This window comes from Ambystoma mexicanum, chromosome 4p (assembly GCF_040938575.1).
Source record: "Ambystoma mexicanum isolate Mex_15411 chromosome 4p, UKY_AmexF1_1, whole genome shotgun sequence".
NCBI classification, from domain to species: domain Eukaryota; kingdom Metazoa; phylum Chordata; class Amphibia; order Caudata; family Ambystomatidae; genus Ambystoma; species Ambystoma mexicanum.
This window is the reverse complement of record NC_090927.1, coordinates 625,448,096-625,469,907: the sequence shown is the minus strand read 5'-3', so window position 1 is coordinate 625,469,907 and position 21,812 is coordinate 625,448,096. Positions and strand designations below refer to the sequence as shown.

General features: G+C 47.6%; 1 protein-coding gene across 2 annotated transcripts in view; it reads right to left on the bottom strand.

Moving 5' to 3' along the window:
- PHF3 (PHD finger protein 3) overlaps positions 1 to 21,812 on the bottom strand; it is a 909,072-nt gene that overhangs the window by 702,299 nt on the left and 184,961 nt on the right. For both annotated transcript variants that reach the window (XM_069606191.1, XM_069606192.1), the window contains one exon: positions 8,157 to 8,343. In XM_069606191.1, the coding sequence (XP_069462292.1) occupies positions 8,157 to 8,343 (187 nt within the window). The remainder of the gene's footprint in view (positions 1 to 8,156; positions 8,344 to 21,812) is intronic.

Genomic DNA, 21,812 nt, shown 5'->3' with positions numbered 1-21,812 from the left:
ATATTAAAATAATCTCATCAATAAATCGTTTCCATCCAATTATGTGATGTGAGTATGTATTGTGTTGATATATGTGTTCTCTTCCCCCGGACGAAGCACCAACTTGCATCCGCTGCCAGGAACAACTGCCCCCGCTGGCGTGTTCTCACCATTTTAAGGTACCGTGTCCGTCAGGCCTCCCTTTCTAAAGATTGCTACAAGGTAATAATAACCCCTTAACCTTCTGGACTGGGCTGGCCGCCTTGACCCTCTAACTGGTCCCTTTCTTTGGTCCAACTCCTTTTTGAACATTTACAAGACTTTTGTGCACTGCAACCGTGTGACCTTGGACACATTTCGTTTGGATCCTCTGAAAGTGGATCCGGCCTCTTGAACTCTAACTTCACGGTTTTACTTTGCCTTCCTCTCTTGTTATGTTCTGATAAAAGTGTTGGGATCTGTTTCAACTTGTTCTCTGCTCTTCTCTCCCTTTTTAAAACAAATTATTAGAGTGCCATCTACGTTAAGCGCTCACCGCTGTCTGAAAATAAGTGGGGCTTTACTTAAGACTTGTCTAATATTCTTTTAAGGGAGTGTATATCTTTTAGTGACCGTGTTTTTGAATTGTTTACTATTCGTGCCTGTGTGTTTTTCTAGATGTGGTTTTAAATAATTAATCTCTTTTACATCAAGCCCTGGTCAGTGTTTACTTGTTCTACTGTGTTCTCTTGATCTATTGTGAATACTCTGTATACTGCCTAGCTCTTCTTGTGGGAAGTCTGACTGCTCCGCCACAGCTACCAAGTGAATCTGTGTGGTGCAGACTGCTACCAAGTGGGTTTACTGCCAAACACCTGTAGTCCTAAATCTTTTGCAGTGGTCCCAGAGGAAACTGCACAGGTTTCTGCCTAACATGTACTATGGGTAACAAATAGCCTTGAAAACGACCGTCAGGGTCGAAACACGTGTCGGCTATTACCTTACAATTCAATGAAGAAATTCTTTAAGTTATGATGTGTGACTCTAATCATTTACAGCATCGGATTTTGATTGCTATCTTCTGAACACTTTAATATTTGGTTGAACATACATATACAAGTTTTTCTGTGCACAGTGAGAGTCTTCTAATAGTCTTCAAGTTACGTACATGTATTGTGAACCATTGAGTGGAGGGTTCACCTTTAGTAGGACTCCTGCAGCAGGAAACATTTAACGAACTTTAAGGCTGGTGAATAGGTCACAATTCCAAGTATCTTTCACACTCAACCCAATTTTCACTTGTTACACATTTTTACCATTGACGGTCAGAAGCCTATAAGGTAATTCTTCCTTTGCAAATATCTCCTGTAAAAACTCAATCTGCACTTCTCCAGAGGCTCCCCTTACAATTGTATATTCCATCCATATTGACAGCTGGTCCATCAGGTCTAGAACAAACATTCCTTGACCGCGCCCCAAATTTACAGGCCCAAGAACATCCATGGCCAAGTCTTACCACAAACCTCTAGGGACCTCCCCATTTTCACCAAGGGCTGCCTACCGGCACACTCACCCTTGCCCGTCAGACTACACAACACATTCGCTCAACCTCCTTTCAACATCACAGTCATAACCTGGCCACCAACACTCACTTCTGAGAACAGCTTTGGTTTGTGACACTCACTGGAGTATAAAGGTCCACATGCAGCTCCGATTTAGTGCAGGAAGCCTTTTTTCCACTGGGTCCACTTTACTTTAACTGGAGATGGCATAAAAATAGCCGGACCCGGAACGCCTGGTATAGCCAAACCTCTGTGCTTTGTAGGATACCAACAACAAAACACTTAAAATTGTAGAATCTTTCCACAAATTTATTTAACCTGTAGCCTTTGCGTGTCTCAGTGAAATCTAACTTTTTTTTAAAAAAACATGGGACGAGCAGGAGTCCTCTGGAGCAAATTACAGTCTTTGCCAATCACACGGGCAATTCCAATTTGGCTGCATGCCTTGTGGGCCCTTTCCTCTAATGCACAATACGAGAGCAACCTTAAATCATAACGCTTGCATAAAGCGGAGGCAGCCAAGGGGCATCGGGCACAAAGAGGCAACAGATGTCCTTCAGACGGCAAGGGGTGCAAATTATCCACACAAACTGCAGCGGAACGCACTGCATCTATAACGGGAGGCCCCTTTATTTTATTTTTTTACAATCCCCTTAGCACTCGTAGCGCCGCTCGAATGTTAGGGAGAATTCTCTGTAAAGGCTAATTTCCCAAATCTAGTGAGTCCCCCAGCAGCTTTGCTGGATTTTTGGGGTTTATTTTTTTCTCCTGCTAAGAGTGAGACTCTTTTTCTCCCACTCTTACACATGATTTGAGGTGTTCCTTTGACTTAGTATGTGTTTTATGGGCTATGGGGTCCTTTACCCCATAGGGCTTCATGTGTTTTTGGTATGTGGATTAAACAGCACCCTCCGTGCAGTAACCTAGGGGTGTCGTAGCGACCCCCAAACATAGACTCCATACCCTGGGACGGACTACTGTCTCCCAGGGCATGTAAAGTCACCATTGGCTTTACTAGTCTTAAATTGTGAACAGAACCAGTACATACCATCATATTGTGGACGTACTGGTCGGGGCAATTCGATTGCCCCGGAGTCTGTTGTTCGAGGGGGCACTGTCGAGTCCCCCCCCCGACCGAGTTTTGGCTGGTGGCAGTGGATACTACTTTTTATATTCGACCACGAATATATTCCTATGGGATTTTCCCATTGTTCGAGGCTACCACTTTTTAAAATAGCCTCGAACATACCGCCGGTTTATTAAATTAATATAAATTCACAGGTTGGTATTTTGTGCCGAAACTCAGTTCCAAAATGGCGTTTGTGTTCGCTTCTGTGACTCCAACCCAAGTCGAGTCCTTTGTTCCACTTTTTGGCGGGCTTCTCCACAGAAGCCTCCAAAAGTAGTGCCACTCCGTCTGGGTTTACCACTACCGCGAAGAAAAGGGTAGTACCTTTTAACCGGAGGACTCCACGGCTGGTTTCTTCCCTGGCAGTGCAACGACCTTCATATTTCCGCCACGTCGAGACCTCCTCTTCCTCTGGACGAAACACCGACTTGCACCCGCTGCCAGGAACAACTGCCCCCGCTGGAGCGTTCTTCCCATTTCAGGTACTGTGTCCCACCTGGCTTCCCTTGCGACAGATCGTTCGGGGTGACAGTAAATCCTTGACTTTCTAACCTGGGTTAGCCTGGGGCCTGTTAACTAACTTTTTCTGACTTGATCTCAATCTTTTGTGAACTATCTACAAAGACTCTTTGGGCATAACCCCACTGTGTGATCCTGGACACATTTCGCTTGCTCTCTCTAAGAGTGGGCCTGGCATTTGAACTTCCTTGCTCTCCAGTAGACTTTGCCTAACCTGCCTCACTGTGGTTCTTTTAAAAGTATTGAAATGGTGTGCTTTCATAACTCTGCCTTTTCCCTCCCTTTTTTTATAACTTATTAGAGTGCCATCTTAGTTTAAGCGCTCACCTCTGTCTGAAAATAAGTGGTGTTTCTAACTCAGACTTGTCTAATAAGTAATCAGGGTTGTATATCTATAATAGTGACTGCGTGGAATTTACTTACCTCTTTTTGTGCTAGTGTAATTTACAAGTGCATCTTTAAATAAATAATTATATACTTTTACACCAAAGCTCTGGTCAGTGTTTGCTTGTGCTACTGTATCTCTGTACCTATTGTGTATACTCTATATACTGCCCAACTCATCTTGAGAGAAGTCTGACTGCTCAGCCACAGCTACCAGGTAAATATGGTTGGTACAGACTGCTACCAATCGGGTTTACTGCCAACCACCTGTAGTCCTAAATCTTTTGCAGTGGTCCCTAAGGGAAATGCACAGGTTTCTGCCTAACAGTCCAGCTACACGTGAATACCTCGCTTCCACCTTTCCACAACTAGACAGGATCGGACGCCGAGTTGAAGCAAATGGCTGCGGGAATTACATCAGTAGAAGCAGTGGGCCACAGGACATCAAATAACAATCATAACAGGCGGTCAGCGGCTGCAGACGCTCGTCACCAAGATTGTAAAGAATCTGGATACTTCAAGTAGGTTATAAAAGTCTTTAAGATGCTGTATTGCAAGCCCTCAACATGACCTTCAACATCAGCTCCTACTCTCAAATTATCAGCTCAGAATACAGAGCTTGGTTTGCCAATATACTGTCAACCACAACGTTACACCCTGGAAGCCATGACATGCATCGCATTCCATCCTGGTTTACAAGCCTTTATAACAACTTCAAAGAGAGATCAAAGGGCTCTCAAGGGATACCCAGAACTATAACGGAGAGAGAGGAGGGGATTTTCTAACTGACAAAGCTAGCTGAAGGAAAACATTTTCTAGCAGTTTCCACCCCCTCAGTTAGAAAGGAAGAAGGGGACAGAATCCTTTAGGGAAACTTCCAGCGAACTCCCAGTTGCATGAATGTCTAATTCATTTGAGACTATCATGTCAAATCGCAGCCATGGCCAATGATTGGATCCAGAGAACAGGCAGAGCTGACACTGAACCCCTAACCTCCAGACTAGACCAGCTATGTCACAGGCAAAATACCACTAATGAGAGGGAAATATTAAAAGGAGGTGGAACGTTACCGTCAGAAGGGATAGGCGACTATCAGGAGAGAGAAAGTGATCAGGAATTTGAAGACCATGACAGTCTGGAGTAGGAGGATACAGAGGAAGACAGATCTCAGTCTCCTAAAAGCTAGGACATTTCCAAATTGGAGATGGATGGCCAAAGGCACAAAGGAGTCATCGACCAAAGAACACCAGGGGTTCTTGTTCGGGCTCCTGTTCTCTGAAGCGAAAGGTGCCAATAGGGGTAAAATAAGACATGCCCAAAGGGGTGAAGGAAGTGCAGGAAAGGGAGTCATGGAGAAGGAAAGAGCAGGAGACAGATTAGTAAGATGAGGGGTTCACCCAGAGCCCCAGAGAAGTTGCAAGGTCCAGGGGGAAAACAAGCAATAGATAGAATGATAGCAGGGGCCAAAGGCCAGGCCTAGGGGTGTCGTTTAGCCTAGTGTGATGAATATAGCGAGGTCGTCACTACTTCACCCAGGAAACTCTACCGTCATGTGACCAGGGAAAGGCAGAAGCTACCCGACTCTGACCCTGGGGTGGCAATCTGTCGGAGAACCACATGAGGGAAGACAACCCTTAGGGAGGCGGAATAGACTTGTTAAGTCAAAGGCAGGCATTTTCCTGTTTCTTTAGCCTCTGCTAACACTCACTTGCCTCCCTATTCCTGTATGGCATACTGTAGTGTGGGTTTAGAACCTCCTGTCATGACCAATCACCAACTGCATTAACATTTCCATTTGCTTGATAACGCCGAGACGAGGAAAAGGACTGGAATGATGAAGAACACGAACTGGAAAGCAAACACTGCGCTCTAGTTGTTGGAAAAAGGAAACAGGTGCCGGGACATTTAAAAATACCACACCTGGAGAGAAGGAGAGACTCACTTCTCCCGACGTCGGTCGGGACAGAGGAAGGGAGCAGACTGCAGTGCGGAGATGTTGCTGTAGGTGCAGTACGGGGAAGTTTGAAAGCAGAAGGATTGCTGCGCTTGTGCAGACAAGCCGATGGGACGCCATCCCAGCCGACAAACAAGCAGCAGTGAGAACTGAGACATGAGGAACCCTGACACAGCCAATGGAGACTGGTGAGCACAGAGAGCAAGGTTGTGGCGCTGGGGTGCTTCATGGCAGATGTGTAACATTGATGAAGCTGGTACACCCAAACAAGGGGACACCAGGGTGATTGAGCAAAGAGACTAAGACGAATGAAGAGGGGTCGCTGACCCAATATATGAAAAGTATAATTAAAGAATCTTGGACTATATAAAAAAGAGAAGGTGATTACTGATGAGAAGTGTGAGTCTTGGACCTGCAACAAAATACTGAACCAATTAAAGTCTTGGCAGGAAAGTAAACCAGGCATACAGCAAGTCTGTAACCTGCACCCAATCAAGATAGTTGAACTTGGGATATGGGGAAAGCAGTTGCCCAAATGTGTGAAATCTAAGGGAAGGGAGTTTCCCTCCCCATTTTCAAGGGATCTGAACTGTGGTAAAGTCAAGAAAGATCACGGAAAGAAGCATACCCCTTGAGCCTGTGAATTGTAAAACTGACCTGTAAATGGTGGAAACGCTAAGAAAGTTCAGGGGAAGAAGCATAATCCTGGAAGCTGGGAATTGTGGAACTGTGAAAATCTCAAAGGAGGGGTCATGCCCCTTTAGATTATGGAATGGTATAACCCTAAAGGTACAGTGAGCAAAAAGCAGATGGCTGCGAACTCTCAAAGTGGTTACAAAACCACTGAACAGGTTATCATGCCGTGTTCTTTTGAGAGGGGGGCGCCTGCTACCCTTTTTGTTTTTTTTTAAGGAACTTGGGGTTGGTCACCCTAAGGTACCTGGGGGCAACCTGACGTGGACTCCCCGCTCGCTGTGCTCAGAGAGGCACAGCTTCACCTCACTGATGAGGCCCACCAAGGCTGAAACACGTGCATGGGGTTGCTGTTGCTACTCTTGTTCAGAGGGGAATTGTCATTGCATTTCGATGCTGGACTGCCCATGTGGATGGGACAAAGACTGATATGCAAATTAATATTTCCCATCTGTGAAAGGTACAGTGAGCAAAAAGCAGATGGCTGCGAACTCTCAAAGTGGTTAAAAACCAATGAACAGGTTATCATACCGTGTTCTTTCGAGAGAGGGGCGCCTGCTACCCTTTTTGTATTGTAACCCTAAAGGAGATCAAGAGTGAAATCGTATTTCTTGCGTGTAAACTGGAGGAAACTCAGGGGAAGAGTAATCCCCTTTAGATTGTGGAGTATGGTAATGTGAAAGTGAAGAACATTGAAAACAGAGAAATCCAGGGGAAGGGAAGACCCCCGCCCCTTTAACGGGTAGAACTTTTTTTTTTTTTTTTTTTTTTTTACACTTTGGAACTTTATGTTGGAACTTTGGAAAGGAGCTGTAGGTGATCAGCTAAAAGACATTTACCCCTTCTAGTTATATTGAGTTTAGTGTGTGAGGGTTAGGTAAGATTTGGGACACAGGACAGAGAACGTGTTGTTTTGGACATTCTGAGACAGACATTCCTTAGTTTTGTTGAGGCAGGGAAGCCCGTCCTAGAGTTAGGGATAGGTCGGCTTTCTGCAACCCTCTCTTTAATTTCATCAAGAAAAGTCTTTAACAATCACCATAATGTCACTGTGTCAGAGTCTTACTCTTGATCCCTTACACTAATAAAAGGTAGACTCTGTTCAGCTAGCCATCCCCTCATCCTTCCACTCTCTCCTGGCCTGTCTCAGATGCACTAAAGATCTGCTGCTGCCTCTTTGGCCAATTTGCCATAGACACCGACCCTCCTTTGAAACACAAGGAGAAGAGATTTAAACTAATAAGCGTGATCCTGTCAAGTGACAGACACTGTTCCTTTAAGCACAAGGAGGAGTAAGGCCTATGCCACACCAAGCCTTTGAGTATTAACAATGTTGACTTTTAAAAAAGAAAAAACTTTCCACCCTTATCTCCCTACCTTCCCAGATCCACATCCACTCTTGTTCATTCCCATCTGACATCAGTTTATCAGGAACCTGGAAAGAACTCTGGCAGTACCCTTTTTGGACTGGTTTCACAGCCATCAGCCACTGCCACGACTTCTGCTGATGCGTTAAACCGGGAGAGTAGGGCATACAGTCTTCCACCGTAGGGTTCCCTTTTCCTCCTGAAGATTTGCTTCCTATGCCCCATTAGGGGGTTTCATCTGAAGGGGGCTTCGAGGTATTTTGTGGCACAATCATTGCAGATCCGCCCACCCCTAACAAACGTGATTGACAGCGCCTCTGTACATTCCACCCTCCTCCTAGGCTTGACACAACCTTTTTTCACTTATTCAATTGTTTTGTGTCTTGTTTCTATCCCTGCATTTTATCTGTAATTTACAGTTTCATTTAACAAACCTTGTACAACTTCATTTGAGTACCAACAATCCTTCTAGAAGACCTACGAGAGCTCTATTGAACAAAAAAGAAAGTGAAGGAAAGAAATTCCACAATTTAAAAACACAATATTGCATTCAGAAATACATTTTCTCTACAATATTTAATTCACTTTACCTGATTTAAGTAACTTTTCTTCTGCTAGTGAAACATTGGGAGAATGCTTAAGCAACTTATCATTTTTCTCTTCAGAAGACAGACGCGGCGATTCCAGGTTCTGCGATGCTCTCCTAATGGGAGTACTGTGCACAGTTTTGCCCGCCAATGCTTTACTTTCTGATGTGTTTCTGCTATCACCCAAGTCCTGTAAAATGTATTGTGTACATTTGTTTTAATCTTTGTAATGTGAATTTACACAATTGTATGGAAATAAAGCTAACTAATTATCAAATTCTTGTTCTTTTTCATAACGCATTCTCCACTTTAAACCTTTAATAGTCCACATCTCATGATTTGCAGTGAGAAGAGGTTACTTCATTGTACTTGCTGTACATTGAAATGTCAGATTCTTAACAATAAAATACAATTTAGCTCACAGAATTATTTCCAATAGATCTGTAATCCACATTCAAGCGCAATGTTCAACCTGGTGCATCAGTCTTGTCGTTCCAGGTACACATCTCATTTAATGACTGCTTAATCTGCCATTAAAAACAGCAGACATATGACATTTGTATTTTTCTCCTTTTTTGTAACTGTCAGTTTTGCACAGAATAGCATACCAGTAGTCTTCGCCAATACACATTAATTTTGCACTGATAACTGAACATAGGTGTCCCCCTTTAGCTATGTCCGTTCAGGATATCAATCTGCACCATACACAGTCATCTTTAAGTAAAGCCACTTTGACATACAGTACTTCAATACATGCCCTTGGGTCCTCAGTCTCATTTGGCAATTCAAGTAGTCTGGCTGTTGTAAGAATTATTATGCAGGCCCAAATACAAAGATTGGGTACTACTCAAGAGATGGGCAAACTGAACTCACTCAGCTGCCCTTTCCACACCTATGGAAAGTGCAAGTCTGGCAGCCAAACCTAGTTTATAGGAGCGGAATGGCGGTTTTGAGATACAGGGTAACACGTGAAACAGAGGTGAACTATACACACGTTGTTAGATTACTTAGAAGCATGATACATAGGAAGGGAATAGTTTCTTACCTGTAACTCCATTTCTCCAGCATTGGTATCTTTCATGGATTCACATGCTTAGAATATTCCCCGTTGTCAGACTGGGAACCCTCGGTACACTTATAAAGCCGTTTTTCCCTAGGAAACTTCAACACTTGTGTCCTATCCACGTCGTTATTTGGGCTGCCATGCATGCCCCAATGGGACGTGGCAGTATAAATGCCCCGCCCCCACGGCAAGTAGCATGGGGGATACAGCATGTACACTGCATTCAGGGGAGGCCGGCGGGCGCATGTGAATCCATGAAAGATACCAATGCTGGAGAAATGGAGTTACAGGTAAGAAACTATTCCCTTCTCCAGCATTGGCATTGGATCTTTCATGGATTCACATACTTAGAATAGATTGCACAGCAGCAACTCTGATCCGGCGGTGTGAATGCAATTAACATTATGAGCACACACTTTATATACCAGTATGTATGTATATATGTACAAGCAGAGCGTTGCAAAAGTGTCGTAGGTTGCAATGCCTTTGGCGAATGATGGATTGATTTATTTTCCGGAGATTTATGCTGGTGTCCTGACCGCTTTTGAGTGCTGTCCCTGTGTGGATAAGTACATTTACTTCTCCTTGTTCTTTGAAATATAGTCATTCCCGCTGGACGGGGTTCACCTCACTGAAACAGATCGCTCAAGACTGTAATGGCGGGTAAACGTGCGCGGCACCGACCAGGATGCCGCTTGGCAAATGTCCGTCAGCGGAATCCCTGCCCACAGCGCCGCCGAGGACGAAGTTGATCTCGTGGAATGAGCCCTCAGACGTCCTTCTAGCAGTTTTCCCGCCTTGGAGTGACAAAAAGCAATCGTCGACGAGACCCATCTAGCTAGTCCTTGTTTTGAGATTGCCTTTTCTCTCGTCGACGAGCCATAAGCCACAAACAGTTGCTGCGTAGTTCTGAATTGCTGAGAACCCGATGAAGGTAAAATTTCAGAGCCCTCTTCACGTCCAAAGTATGGAGGGCCTTTTCCGCAGCCAATGAAGGAGTTGCAAAGAATGTAGGTAGAACAATTGACAAATGTTTATGGTAAACAGTAGGCACTTTTGGAATAAAATGAGGATTAGTCGACAGCACCACTTTGTCCTTAAAGAACCTCAATTACGGCGGATCTATGACCAATGTTTGTATCTCCGAGAGCCGCCTAGCTGATGTAATAGCTAATAGAAAAGCCAACATCCACGATAAGAACTTCATAGACGAGGAAGCCATCGGCTCAAAGGGAGCTTTCATTAGCCCCGCTAACACCAAGTTAAGACTCCATGTCGGTGGAAAATGCTTAAATCGGCGGGAATGTACGGAATAGACCCCTCATGAAGTGTGTTATCAGCCTATCACTAAAGAAGGGAGACGACTGCCTTTTCCTCGTGAACCTTGATATGACCGCTAGGTGCATCTTTATCGAGGAAAAAGACAATCCACTCTTCGCCAAATGCAGCAGATATGGGAGAAGCTGCTCCGGAGTTACATTCAAGGGGTGCAATCCTGGCTGACCTTGACACCACCCACAGAAACTTCTCCACTTGCATGCATACGACGTGTTCGTGGAAGGGGCCCGTGCGGCCTGCAGGATTCTCCGACAATCTGACGAAATACTTAGGGCACCAAACTCCGAAAAGTCAGGAGTCAAGCTGTGAGATTGAGACTGTCCGGGTCATGATGCCGCACAGTCCATTTTTGGCTTTCCAAAATGTTATCAGCTGCTCTATTGACAGTTGAAGCAGGTTGGAAAACCATGCCTGTCTCGGCCAATATGGAGCCACTAGGATGACTCGACACCTGTATCTGCGAATCCATTGCAGGGTTCTCCGTATGAGAGGAAACAGGGGAAAGGCATACAGAAACTTGCCCGTCCACGGGAAGGTGAACGCTTCCCCCAGAGAGCCTTTCTGTGGCCACCTGATGGCGTACAGTTCGCACTTCTTGTTCTCCTTTGTTGCAAAGAGATCCAGAGGAGGTTGCCCCCACTTCTTGAAGATCTTCGATAACTGAAGACTGTCTATCTCCAATTTGTGTATTTGGTCCATTTGCCTGCTGAGGGAGTCCGCTTGCTAGTTCCTTACTCCAGGGAGATGGTCAGCTAGGATAGTTATATCGTGCTTCAGTGCCCAATGCCATACTTTCTGAGCCTCGGTGTAAAGGGTTCCAGACTGCATGCCTCCTTGTTTTCTCAAGTAAAACATTGCTGTCGTGTTGTCTGTCAATATTCTCAATACTGAGCCTTTTATGTGTGGTAGGAAAGATTTTAGGGCCCAGCGCACTGCCCTCAACTCCAGAACTTTGATGTGCAGGAGCGATTCCCTCAGAGACCACCGAGCTTGTGTTTGCAGAGTGCCCATATGTGCTCCCCAGCCCGTCAGGGACGCATCCGTCACTATGGTCACGCAAAATTCCGGTTCCTGCAGGGGTACCCCCCTGGATAGGTTCTGAAAGCTCTGCCACCATCGAAGAGCTCGTAGGAGCTTGTCGTCGTCCATGACCAGTTTGTCCAACCAGAGTCCTTGGGTCTGGGTCCACCGGTCCGCCAGGAATTGGCCTCATGAACAGGCAGCAGTTCACCAGAGGAATGCAAGACGCCATAGCACCCAGAATTGGCATATTTCCTCACTGATACTCTGGTATTGATCCTCCACTGATTGATCCTCCACTGACCTGCTATCTGATTGAGTCTGCGGATTCTGTCGACGGATGGCTTCACCTATCCCGACTGGGTTTCAAACTGTGCACCGAAGAACACCAAGTTTCTCGACGGAGTCAATGAAGACTTCTCGAAGTTTACTGCAAATCCCAGCCGTCGTAGAAGTTGCATGGTGGCTTGCAAACTTGTTTGAGTTGCCATAGGGGAGGATCCCCTAACCAACCAGTCGTCGAGATACGGGTACACGTGATGGCCTTGCTTTCTCAACCAAGCTGCAACTGGAGCTAAACATTTCGTGAACGTCCTGGGAGAGGATTTTAGTCCGTCCTGGGAGAGGATTTTAGTCCAAAAGGAAGCACTGTGAACTGGTAGTGAGTCCGTCCTACCACAAACCTTAGGAACTCTGTCGTCGACGCACTGGTATGTGGAAGTACGCGGCTTGAAGGTCCAGAGACCTTCAAAGTCCTGTTCTTGGACAGACCGGATCACTTCCTGGAGTGTGAGCATCTTGAATTTTAGGCTTTTCAACGTTTTGTTGAGGTCGTGAAGGTCAAGAATGGGATGCCATTTTCATTTGGCTTTTTCACTACAAAGTATCGGGAATAAACCCCCTGACCCCTCTGTGATGCAGGGACCAATTCTATAGCCCCTTTTTGTAGCATAAGCACTACCTCCTGTTGCAACACCCTCAGGTGGGGTTGAGCCAAAAACGCTGGTGGAACATGCAGAGGGTTGCTCTTGAATTGCAGGGAGTGTCCAAACCTTACAGTGTCCAGCACCCATTGATCCGTGGTTATTTGCTCCCATTCGTCGACACAATGCGATATCCTGCCTCCCAGGACGTTCTGACGCCCGTCATTGTTGGTCTTTGGCCTGCTTATCTCTCGACGACGAGTAGCCCGTCCTCTTGCTGGAGGTCCGGCAGTCTCGGCATCGCTTCGCCGCTTGAGAAGCTTGTCTGTAGCCCTGCGAGGAGTACGCCGGCCTATTGAAAGACCTGTCTCTTGATGCTGAGAATCGGGAGTTCCCTGATGCTCCCCTAAAGGGGCGAAAAGAACGAAAATTCCTTCCACTCTGGAGGGCACCCAAAGAACACGCTGTGTCAGAGTGCTCCTTCATGCCCTTTAAGGCCTCATCCAACTTTTCGCCGAACAGGTGGTCTCCCTCAAAGGGCATATCCAGCACCTTGTATTGCACCTCAGGTCTAAAGTTGGTGCATTTAAGCCACGCTTGTCTCTGTAGAACTACCCCGTTGTTGACTTGCTTAAATCCAGATTCTGCAAGGTCCACAGCGATGTTTATAGAATGATTTGAGGCCTCTTCACCCTCTCGGACGAGTAACATCGCTGCTTTCCTATGTTCTTCTGGGAGATGCTCTAGTATGGGTGCCAAATCTCTCTATCATACCTGGCCATTATAGCCAGAGAGTTGGCCGCCTTCACTGTCGTTGCCCCCACCGACAACACCTTCTTGCCAAAGGCATCTTCTCTCCTGGCCTCGTTCTCTGGGGGGGGTCAAAAGGGGGGGGTCGTGCCTTTGTGCTGGGGCTTGCTTTTCTCGCCGCAGCCGCTGACACCACCGAGTCTGGGGCTGGTTGGGAGGATAGACATTTGGGGGTGGATTCTGGAGCCTTAAATTTCTTCTCCAACCTACCTTTTATTGCGGGCTCCGAGAAAGGATGATACATCGTCTGTAAACCCTCCTGCCACACATGATCCAGGATGGGTACTGAGAACACCGACCTCCTCTTTCCCATGTGGTCGAATAGAAAACAGTCCTTTTTCTCTTCCTCCTGAGCCAATCCGAATTCGGTACACGCTTTGCTCCTCATGGCGTGGAACGACCCAATGTCGTCCGGGGGAGACGGCTGAGCTGGGCTCCTTGGGGTTTCGAATTCTGCCTCCGACTCCCAGGTTGGATCCCTAGACGGGGATAACGAAACATCTGATAATGACCCTCTGTCTGAGTCCGGCAGCTCTCCTTCCTCCTGGCGTGCACCTGTGAGGTCCTCATGCGTCGGTACAGCCATCGACATCGTCGGAGTTGGCTGACGGGAAGGGCCAGGTTCGTCGACAGTCGATTTGGCCGGAGTTGCCACTTGAGGTAATCGCTCGTCCAATTTCTTTAACAAGCTCTGCAATGTGGATAGAACTTCCAGTGATAGAACAGACTGCGGGTTAAGAAGAGGGGTTGTAACTGGGATATTAGTTCCGCTGGAAAGAGTCAGCTTGCTAACCCCTTGTAACCCAAGCTCTGCAGGCCCAGCTAGCCTCTCACACTCCTCTTCCACAGAGGACACAGACAAGGCCGCCTCTTGTTGCAGCAAAGATTCCGGTAAAACCGGGTCGAATACCTCCAGTCGCCAGGCCTCCTGCGGGATCTCCGTCGACGAGGCTAAAGTTGGGCCAGCCGTCGTCGTAGCCACCACCTGCGGCATAACAATAGAAGAAACCAACTGCATCATTGGTAGTGAGGCAGTCGACGATCTCCCCGCCGTCGACAACGGTGGTGCCTGAGCAGTTCCCTGAGGCGTTCCTGCCTTTTTTGAACTTGACCTGTGTTTCTCAGACTCTCGACTTGAGGATGATCTATGGTGATCACCTGAGGAGGATTTCGGCTTTTCCTTTCTCTCCTTCGACGATGGTAATGATGATGAGGTTTTCTTCAGTAAAGATTCCCTTGCGGAATGGCTTCCCGACGACCCCTTCTCCGCCGGGGCGTGGTTTCTTCACCCGGGGTTCAGCCGATGCCGAACGGTGGGGGCCCCTGAAGATTTCGATGCCGAGGCCACGCTGCGCGTGGAGCCTACCTCCGAAGGCGGGTACGCACCCGCTCCATCGCTCAACCAGGCCACTAACCACCGACTCCGGTCTTTAAGAGTCTTTTGGGAGAAGCCCATACATATGTCGCACTTGTCTGCCAAGTGGTGAGGGTGTAGACAATATATGCAGTCCATATGTCCATCCCCCTCATACACTTTCTTCAGCCCGCATGTAGCGCACGGACTGAACAGAGCTTTTCCAGACATCAGGAAAAAATACAACGAACAACATTGACAAAATAGTAGATGATGCAAGGTGATCCCACTACTTTGGAAGACGGTTGAAAATCTGAAGGGAGCCACGGGGGCGGGGCATTCATACTGCCACAACCTATTGGGGCATGCGTGGGCAGTCCAAATAACGACGTGGATAGGACACAAAAGTGTCGAAGTTTTCCTAGGGAAAAACGGCTTTATACGTGTACTGAGGGTTCCCAGTCTGACGACGGGGAATATTCTGAGCATGTGAATCCATGAAAGATCCAATGCTGGAGAACAATGTTAAGGGCTGAGTCCAAATGTGGCGGAAGCAAATATGAGTGAAGCTTTATGAGGCCATTCAAAATGTTTCTTTCCAGCAGGGTTTAAATGCAAGTTACAAACATCTACAGCTACAAAATGTGCCAACGTAAAGCCGGACAATATCCTAAATTAGACAGTGCACTGTAAAATGCAAATTGAAGTAGACTACACTTCGACCCGGCTTCCACCTCTTGTGCTGGTCTCACTCCCCCCCCCCTTCTCTCCCCCCTGGTCCTCCCCCTCTCGCTCCCTCCGTGTCCCTCGCCCTGCCTCTGCCACTGTGTGCCCCCCCTCTCTCTCTCCTCCATTTCCCCCTATATCACCCGTTCTCCACACTCTTCCCTCTCTCCACTATGAAGGCTAACATTTTAAAAGTAATTCTGGTTGTTATTTTGAATAAGATGGGGACTGAAGACAATGCATTACTTACCGTAAAAGCATTTCTGATGGTTGTATCTGCTTAGATTCACATGCTGAGCATAGTCCGACATCCAGTGGTCACTGCGGAGTATTGCATTTTGTTTTTCGTAGTCGAAAAGGGGACGTCAACAAGGCGTGTCTGTAACACTATCCCTATAGTGACGTGCAGTGTACCCACAATCCCTCACGCGTCAAGGTCACTCTGTTTGGATTTTTTCTGCCCTGAGGGAGCCTTCTATACGTGAGCGAGTACAGAAAAGATAGAGAGATGTAGAAAGATGTCTATGTTCCTTCCATCCGAGCGGGGAGGAAGGGTGGGCGCATGTGAATCTAAGCAGATACAACCATCAGAAATGCTTTTACGGTAAGTAGTGCATTGTCTTCTGATGTTTGTTAATCTGCTTAGAATCACATGCTGTGCATAGACTAGCGAGCAGTACCCGGAGTTGGAGGTGGGTTGTGAGAAGGAACAGTAGAGAAAAGATGTCTTAATACTGCTTGTCCCACCTGGGAATCAGATCTAGAGTGAGCATCTAGACGGTAGTGTTTTGTAAAGGTGTGTACAGAACTCCAGGTTGCCTCTTTGCAAATGGACTCAAGGGGAACGTTTGCAATGAATGCTATGGATGCCATAGTGCCTCGAGTAGAGTGTGCTCTTGGCTTAAAGGGTAGTTCTCTCTTAGCAAGAGTGTAACAGAGAGATGCATTGAACAATCCATCTCGAAATAGTGGACTTTGAGCCTGCATATCCTTCTCTTCCTGCTGCCACCGAGACAAAGAACAGATTAGTCTTTCTCAGTGGCCTAGTTCTTTCCATATAAAACATGACAGCTCTGCGCACATCGAGTGTATGCAGGCTTTTTTCTCCCAAATTGGAAGGGTTTTGAAAGAATGTTGGTAGTGCTATTGACTGGTTGACATGGAATTTCGATATGAATTTCGGTGCAAACCTTGGGTGTGTGCGTAGAACCACCTTATCTTTGTGAACTGTTACGAAGGGGTCTAGAATAGAAAGAGCCTGTAGTTCACTTACACTCGTAATGGAGGTGATAGCTATTAGGAAAGCAGTCTTAAGGGTGAGGTCCTTAAGAGTTGCCTTGTGCATGGGTTCAAAGGGTGAGCCCATGAGCCTGGTAAGTACCACATTAAGGTCCCAGCCGGGATCTGGGTTTGCTATCGGAGGGTGTATTCTCTTTACCCCCTCCATGAAGGCTTTGATAACTGGGACTTTCCACCATGACACCTTAAGTTGAGAGGTGGTGTATGCAGAAAGTGCCGCTAGATGGACTTTAATAGAATTGAACACTAGACCTGAGTCCGGTAAATGGGTCAGGTACAGGACAATTTGTGTGGGAGAGCAGTGGACTGGGTTGATGCTCTTACCTCTACACCAGATGACAAATCTCTTCCACTTGCTAGAATAGCAGTGGCGAGTGTTGGGTTTTCTAGCTTCTTTGAGAATGTCCATGCATCTCTGAGGGAGTTGTAAATGGCCAAATTCTAGGACCTCAGGAGCCAGGCTGCTAAGTTCATGTTCTGTGGGCATGGGTGTAGTGTCTTGCCCTTGTCCTGTGACAGCAAGTTGTACGGGCAAGACAGTTTCACTGGTGGGGACAGGGACATCTCCATCAGGTGCGCAAACCATGGTTGACGGGCCCACATCGGGGCTATCAGTATCACGGTGACTGGTTCCTGGTGCATCTTGTGCACTATCTTGTTCAGCAGGAGTCGGTGGAAAAGCGTAAACAAATTTCCCGGACCATGGCATCCAGAGACCGTTCCCCTTGGAGCGGTTCTGTGGGTATCTGGAGGCATAATCTAGGCATTGTGAGTTCTCCAGAGTTGCGAACAGGTCTATTTCTGGGAAGCCCAATTGTGTGAAGACGTCGAAGACGATGTCTTCGTGTAACCGCCATTCGCACTCTGAGGGCAGAGGGAAGTCTCTGCTGAGTTCGTCTGCTAGCAGATTGAGTTCCCCTGGTACATGTTGTGATAATAGGAACATGTGTCTGAGAGCCCACTTCCAGATGTTCTGGGACAGCTTGGACACTCCTGGAGAGTGAGTGCCCCCTTGCTTGTTGAGGAAGTACATGGCTGTGGTGCTGTCCGTGAGGACCATCACGGTCTTCCCTTGTAGGTGTGTCTGGAAGGCTTTTTGTGCCTTGAACACCGCAAGTAGCTCTAATATGTTTATGTGTTTGGACGCTACGCTCGGAGTCAAGACTCCGTGAGCAGTCTGATGGGGCAGGTGAGCCCCCCATCCTGTGAGGGATGCGTCTGTGGTTAGAGTGGCTTCCACTGCGGGGGTGGCGAATGGTTTCCCTATTACCAGATTTTCCTTCGACCATCACCGTATCGAGAGAACCAAGGCCTGCGAGACCACCACTAGATCGTCCCATTGTCCGCTGGCCTGACACCACTGGCTGTTGAGCCACTCTTGCATTGGGCACATGCGCAGGCGCGCGTGAGGTACCAAATAAATACATGACGCCATCATTCCTAGCAAGCGCATTGCTTTGCGTACCGTCACCTCTCGACCGGCCACATATTGAGGGATCTGAAACAGCATATTTTGGACCCTCTCGTTGGAGGGGAAGACGAGGCTGTCCTTTGTTCGAATTAGAGCCCCTAGGAATTGTTTGATTTGGCTGGGGTCTAAGCTGGACGTCTTCTCGTTGATGGAGAAGCCCAGTTGGAACAAAAGGTCTACTGTCTTCTGGGTGTTTGAGAAGCATGTCTCGTAGGACTCCCCTGTTATGAGCCAATCGTCGAGGTAAGGGTATACCGGTATGGACAACCTGCGCAGGTGGGCCTCTGCCACTGCCAGTACCTTCTTGAATACCCTCGGTGCAGACGCTATGCCGAAGGATGGCACTCTGAACTGGTAGTGTTTGCCCTCTATCATGAACCTTAGGTATTTTCTGTGCGCCGGCAACATTAAAATATGAAAGTATGCATCTTTCATGTCTAGTGTTGTCATGTAGTCCCCCTGAGATAGCAGGGGAATTACCTCCTGTAATGTGACCATACAAAATTTTTGTGGTTTTACAAATTTGTTCGCTGGGCGCAGATCTAGTACAGGGCACGTGGTTGGGTCCTTTTTGGGTACAAGGAAGTACACTGAATAAATACCTTCCATTACCTGAGATAGGGGCACGACCTCTATTGCTCCTTTCTGTAGCAGCTGTTCTACCTCTTGCAGGAGGATGAAGAGGTCTTCTGGTGACAGGCGTCATCCCCTTGGAGGTCTGTAGGTGGGGGACCGATTGAAATCTATACAGTACCCGTGGGCTACGGTTGACAATACCCACCGGTCTGATGTTATTCCCTCCCATGCTGAAAGGAACGATGTTATCCGGCCCCCAACCGGAGACGCATGGGAGGGGACCCGAACCTTCGGGTCATTTGGTGAAACTTGCCGGGGTGCCTCTGGGGCTGGAGCCTCGGCCTCTGCCCTTGCCACGGCGTTGTCCTCTTTGGTTATACTGGTTACTGGTACCCTGATTAGAGGGCCAGTTGCCCGCAGTGTAATGCTGTTGCTGCTGCTGCTGTTGGCGTTGGTCACGAAAAAAGTGCTTGTTCCCAAAGCCCCGTCTGTTTGGAGGCTTTGAGATTTGGTCTAAGGTCTTTATGGTGTTGAATTCTTTCCTCGCATTTTCCAGTGCATCGTCCACTGCCCTTCCAAAGAGATTTGACTCTTCTATTAGCTTATTAATGAGTGACGCCTGCGTTTCTGCCTTGAAACCGGAATTGCGAAGCCAGACGTGACGCTTCAGCAAAATTCCCTGCACCAAAGAACGGCCAGCAGTTTCTGCCGCATCAAGAGTGTTCTTAATGATGCTCTGGTTGACCAGAGCTCCTTCTGTAACTGTAGCCAATAAGCGTGTTCTTAGAGGTTCAGGGGCTTCTTCGATGTCCTGCTTAAGCTTTCCCCATTGAGCATCGGCATAGCTTGCCAACAATGTATTATTATTGGCAATCCTAATTGAAAATGCTGCCGAGGCGGAAATTCTTTTGCCCAAGGCGTAAAGTTTTTTCCCTTCTTTGTCTGGGGGTGCCTCGCTGGTTGACAGTGGAACCCCAGCCCTCTTCCTTGTGTTAGTAACCACTAAGGAGTCCGGGACTGAGTGGCCCCGATATATAATGGGTCTGACTGCGAGGGTGAGAACAATTTCTCGATTCTTGGATTGACCCCCTCTTACCAGCACGGGGGTGGACAGCGATGGGGTGAGTCGTCTCTTAACCGAGGAGAGGAATAGTTTGACTAGTTGGAGGTTTTTCCTTAATAATCCTTTCGACGAAAACAGTATCTGGGGTGACTTCCCCAGTTTCAACTTCAAAATGCGCTGCTGCCTTCCTCAGTAGCGCATTGAAGGTGGGCTGATCGTCTACTGGAGATGGGTTCCTGACCGGTGTGGTCTGAGGAGAAGAAATGTCTATAATGTCGGGGTCTGTCGACCCTGATGGTGACTGCCAGGGCTGTGAGCCACCTTCACCTGGGTCCTCCTCGTAGCCCTCTTCACCTTCATGAAAACCTTCTTCCTCTTGTTGGTCTTCATTATATACAAACCCATCCTCTTCCTGGAAGTGAGAATCCTCTTCAGTGAGGTCGTAAGAGTCCATGTCTTCCTGTAGGGGGTTAAAGTGCTTCCGATATTTAGCCCTTGGCCCTTCCTGGGGTACCTCCCTTGGCCTCTTGGGTGTCCTATTTTCTGAGATGGCCATGAATCTGTCTAGCTTGTCCATACATGACTGGAACCTCTCTACAGTCCAGTAAAGTAGGCCAGAGCGATCTGGGAGTGAAAAGGGAGGTTCTTCTCTTTGCAGTTGCTTAGTTCTGTCCCATAGCGTCGAAGATAGCGTCCCTTTGCCTTCTGAGAAACCTTCTCGCTGGCTAGGGTCTTCTGTCGACGGTGGGAGCTGTCCCAGCCTACCCTCCGGCGTCCTCAGCGTTTCTTTGGCCTTGTGAGCGGTTATCGACATGTTACCCGCCGTCCGTCTCTGGCCGTCTTTCGAAGCTATATGCGCGAGGCTTTCGGAGAGCAGCTTCTCCATCGAGGGATCGCTCGCCGTCGCTGTAGGCAGTGCAGAGTCTTTACTGGCGACATACGCACTCTTGCGAGGCGCGTCGCCTGAGGATTTGGGGTTAGCGCCCTTATTTACAGAAAGCCCAGTCGCGGAAGCAGATTAACAAACATCAGAAATATATGTTCTTGGAGTAGGACCTGAATATAACTCATAGGTGTCAAAATTGTTATTCTAGTACGATTAGAATCTGCATGACTCCAGCCACATGTCATCTGAAGGGCGCATTAAGCTGATTGGCAAGTTGGACTAGTGGAACCAACTAGTCTCAACGTCTTCTCCCGGATCCAGCCCTTCAGAGCCTTTAGAAGTGTCCCTGGACTGACCAACTCTCTCATGGGCTACCACGCCAGAACAGTCGCTGTTCCGCATAGCCCGGAACTTTGGAGGTCACCAGCGTGCGATGTAAGTCACCTTCTCCCTGTATTCCCCGAATTCCAGCTTCCCATCTTCAAGGGAACTTGTCCTGGAGCAGATTCTGTGACCGTGACTGGAAGGACCGCTGTCATCTGAAAACGGTGATCATCACTGGAACTTGCCTTCCTCCATCCTGTGAAGTGCCATGAAGAGATCTGCATCGTTGGATTCTGCATTTCTTTGCATAGAGATTGCATCTTGCAGTTGCATCTGACTCGAAGAATCCTCAAACCCTGCAACCACTGGGCACCTCTCACCGGAACAAAAGACTGAGGATTGAGCCCCCAGCGACCCCCAGACGATACATCATGACATCTGGTAAAATCGCAGTCAAGGGGGTAAATGAGCATACCTACGCCTATGTCCACCCTGCCCTCCATACCATAACAATGGGAACAAGTCCCTTTGTCTCCTGCCTCACCTCCATTCACCTTTGGTCGTCAAACCTGGGTCAGGTATCCTGCCCCTGGATTAGCCTTGGGTCTGGAACAAGGGAGAGAACTCGTCCATCCCTGGGTAAATTGTTAAACTTTTAATTAGCTTGAAACTAATCAACACCACAAGCCCATTGCATCCTTTTTAAAGAGAACTCATACCTGTGAGAAACAGCATTTAAGACCTTTGGACACAAGACCCCATTCATCTTGGGGTTTGACTTCTAAAGTTAGGATATTGTACTTAAG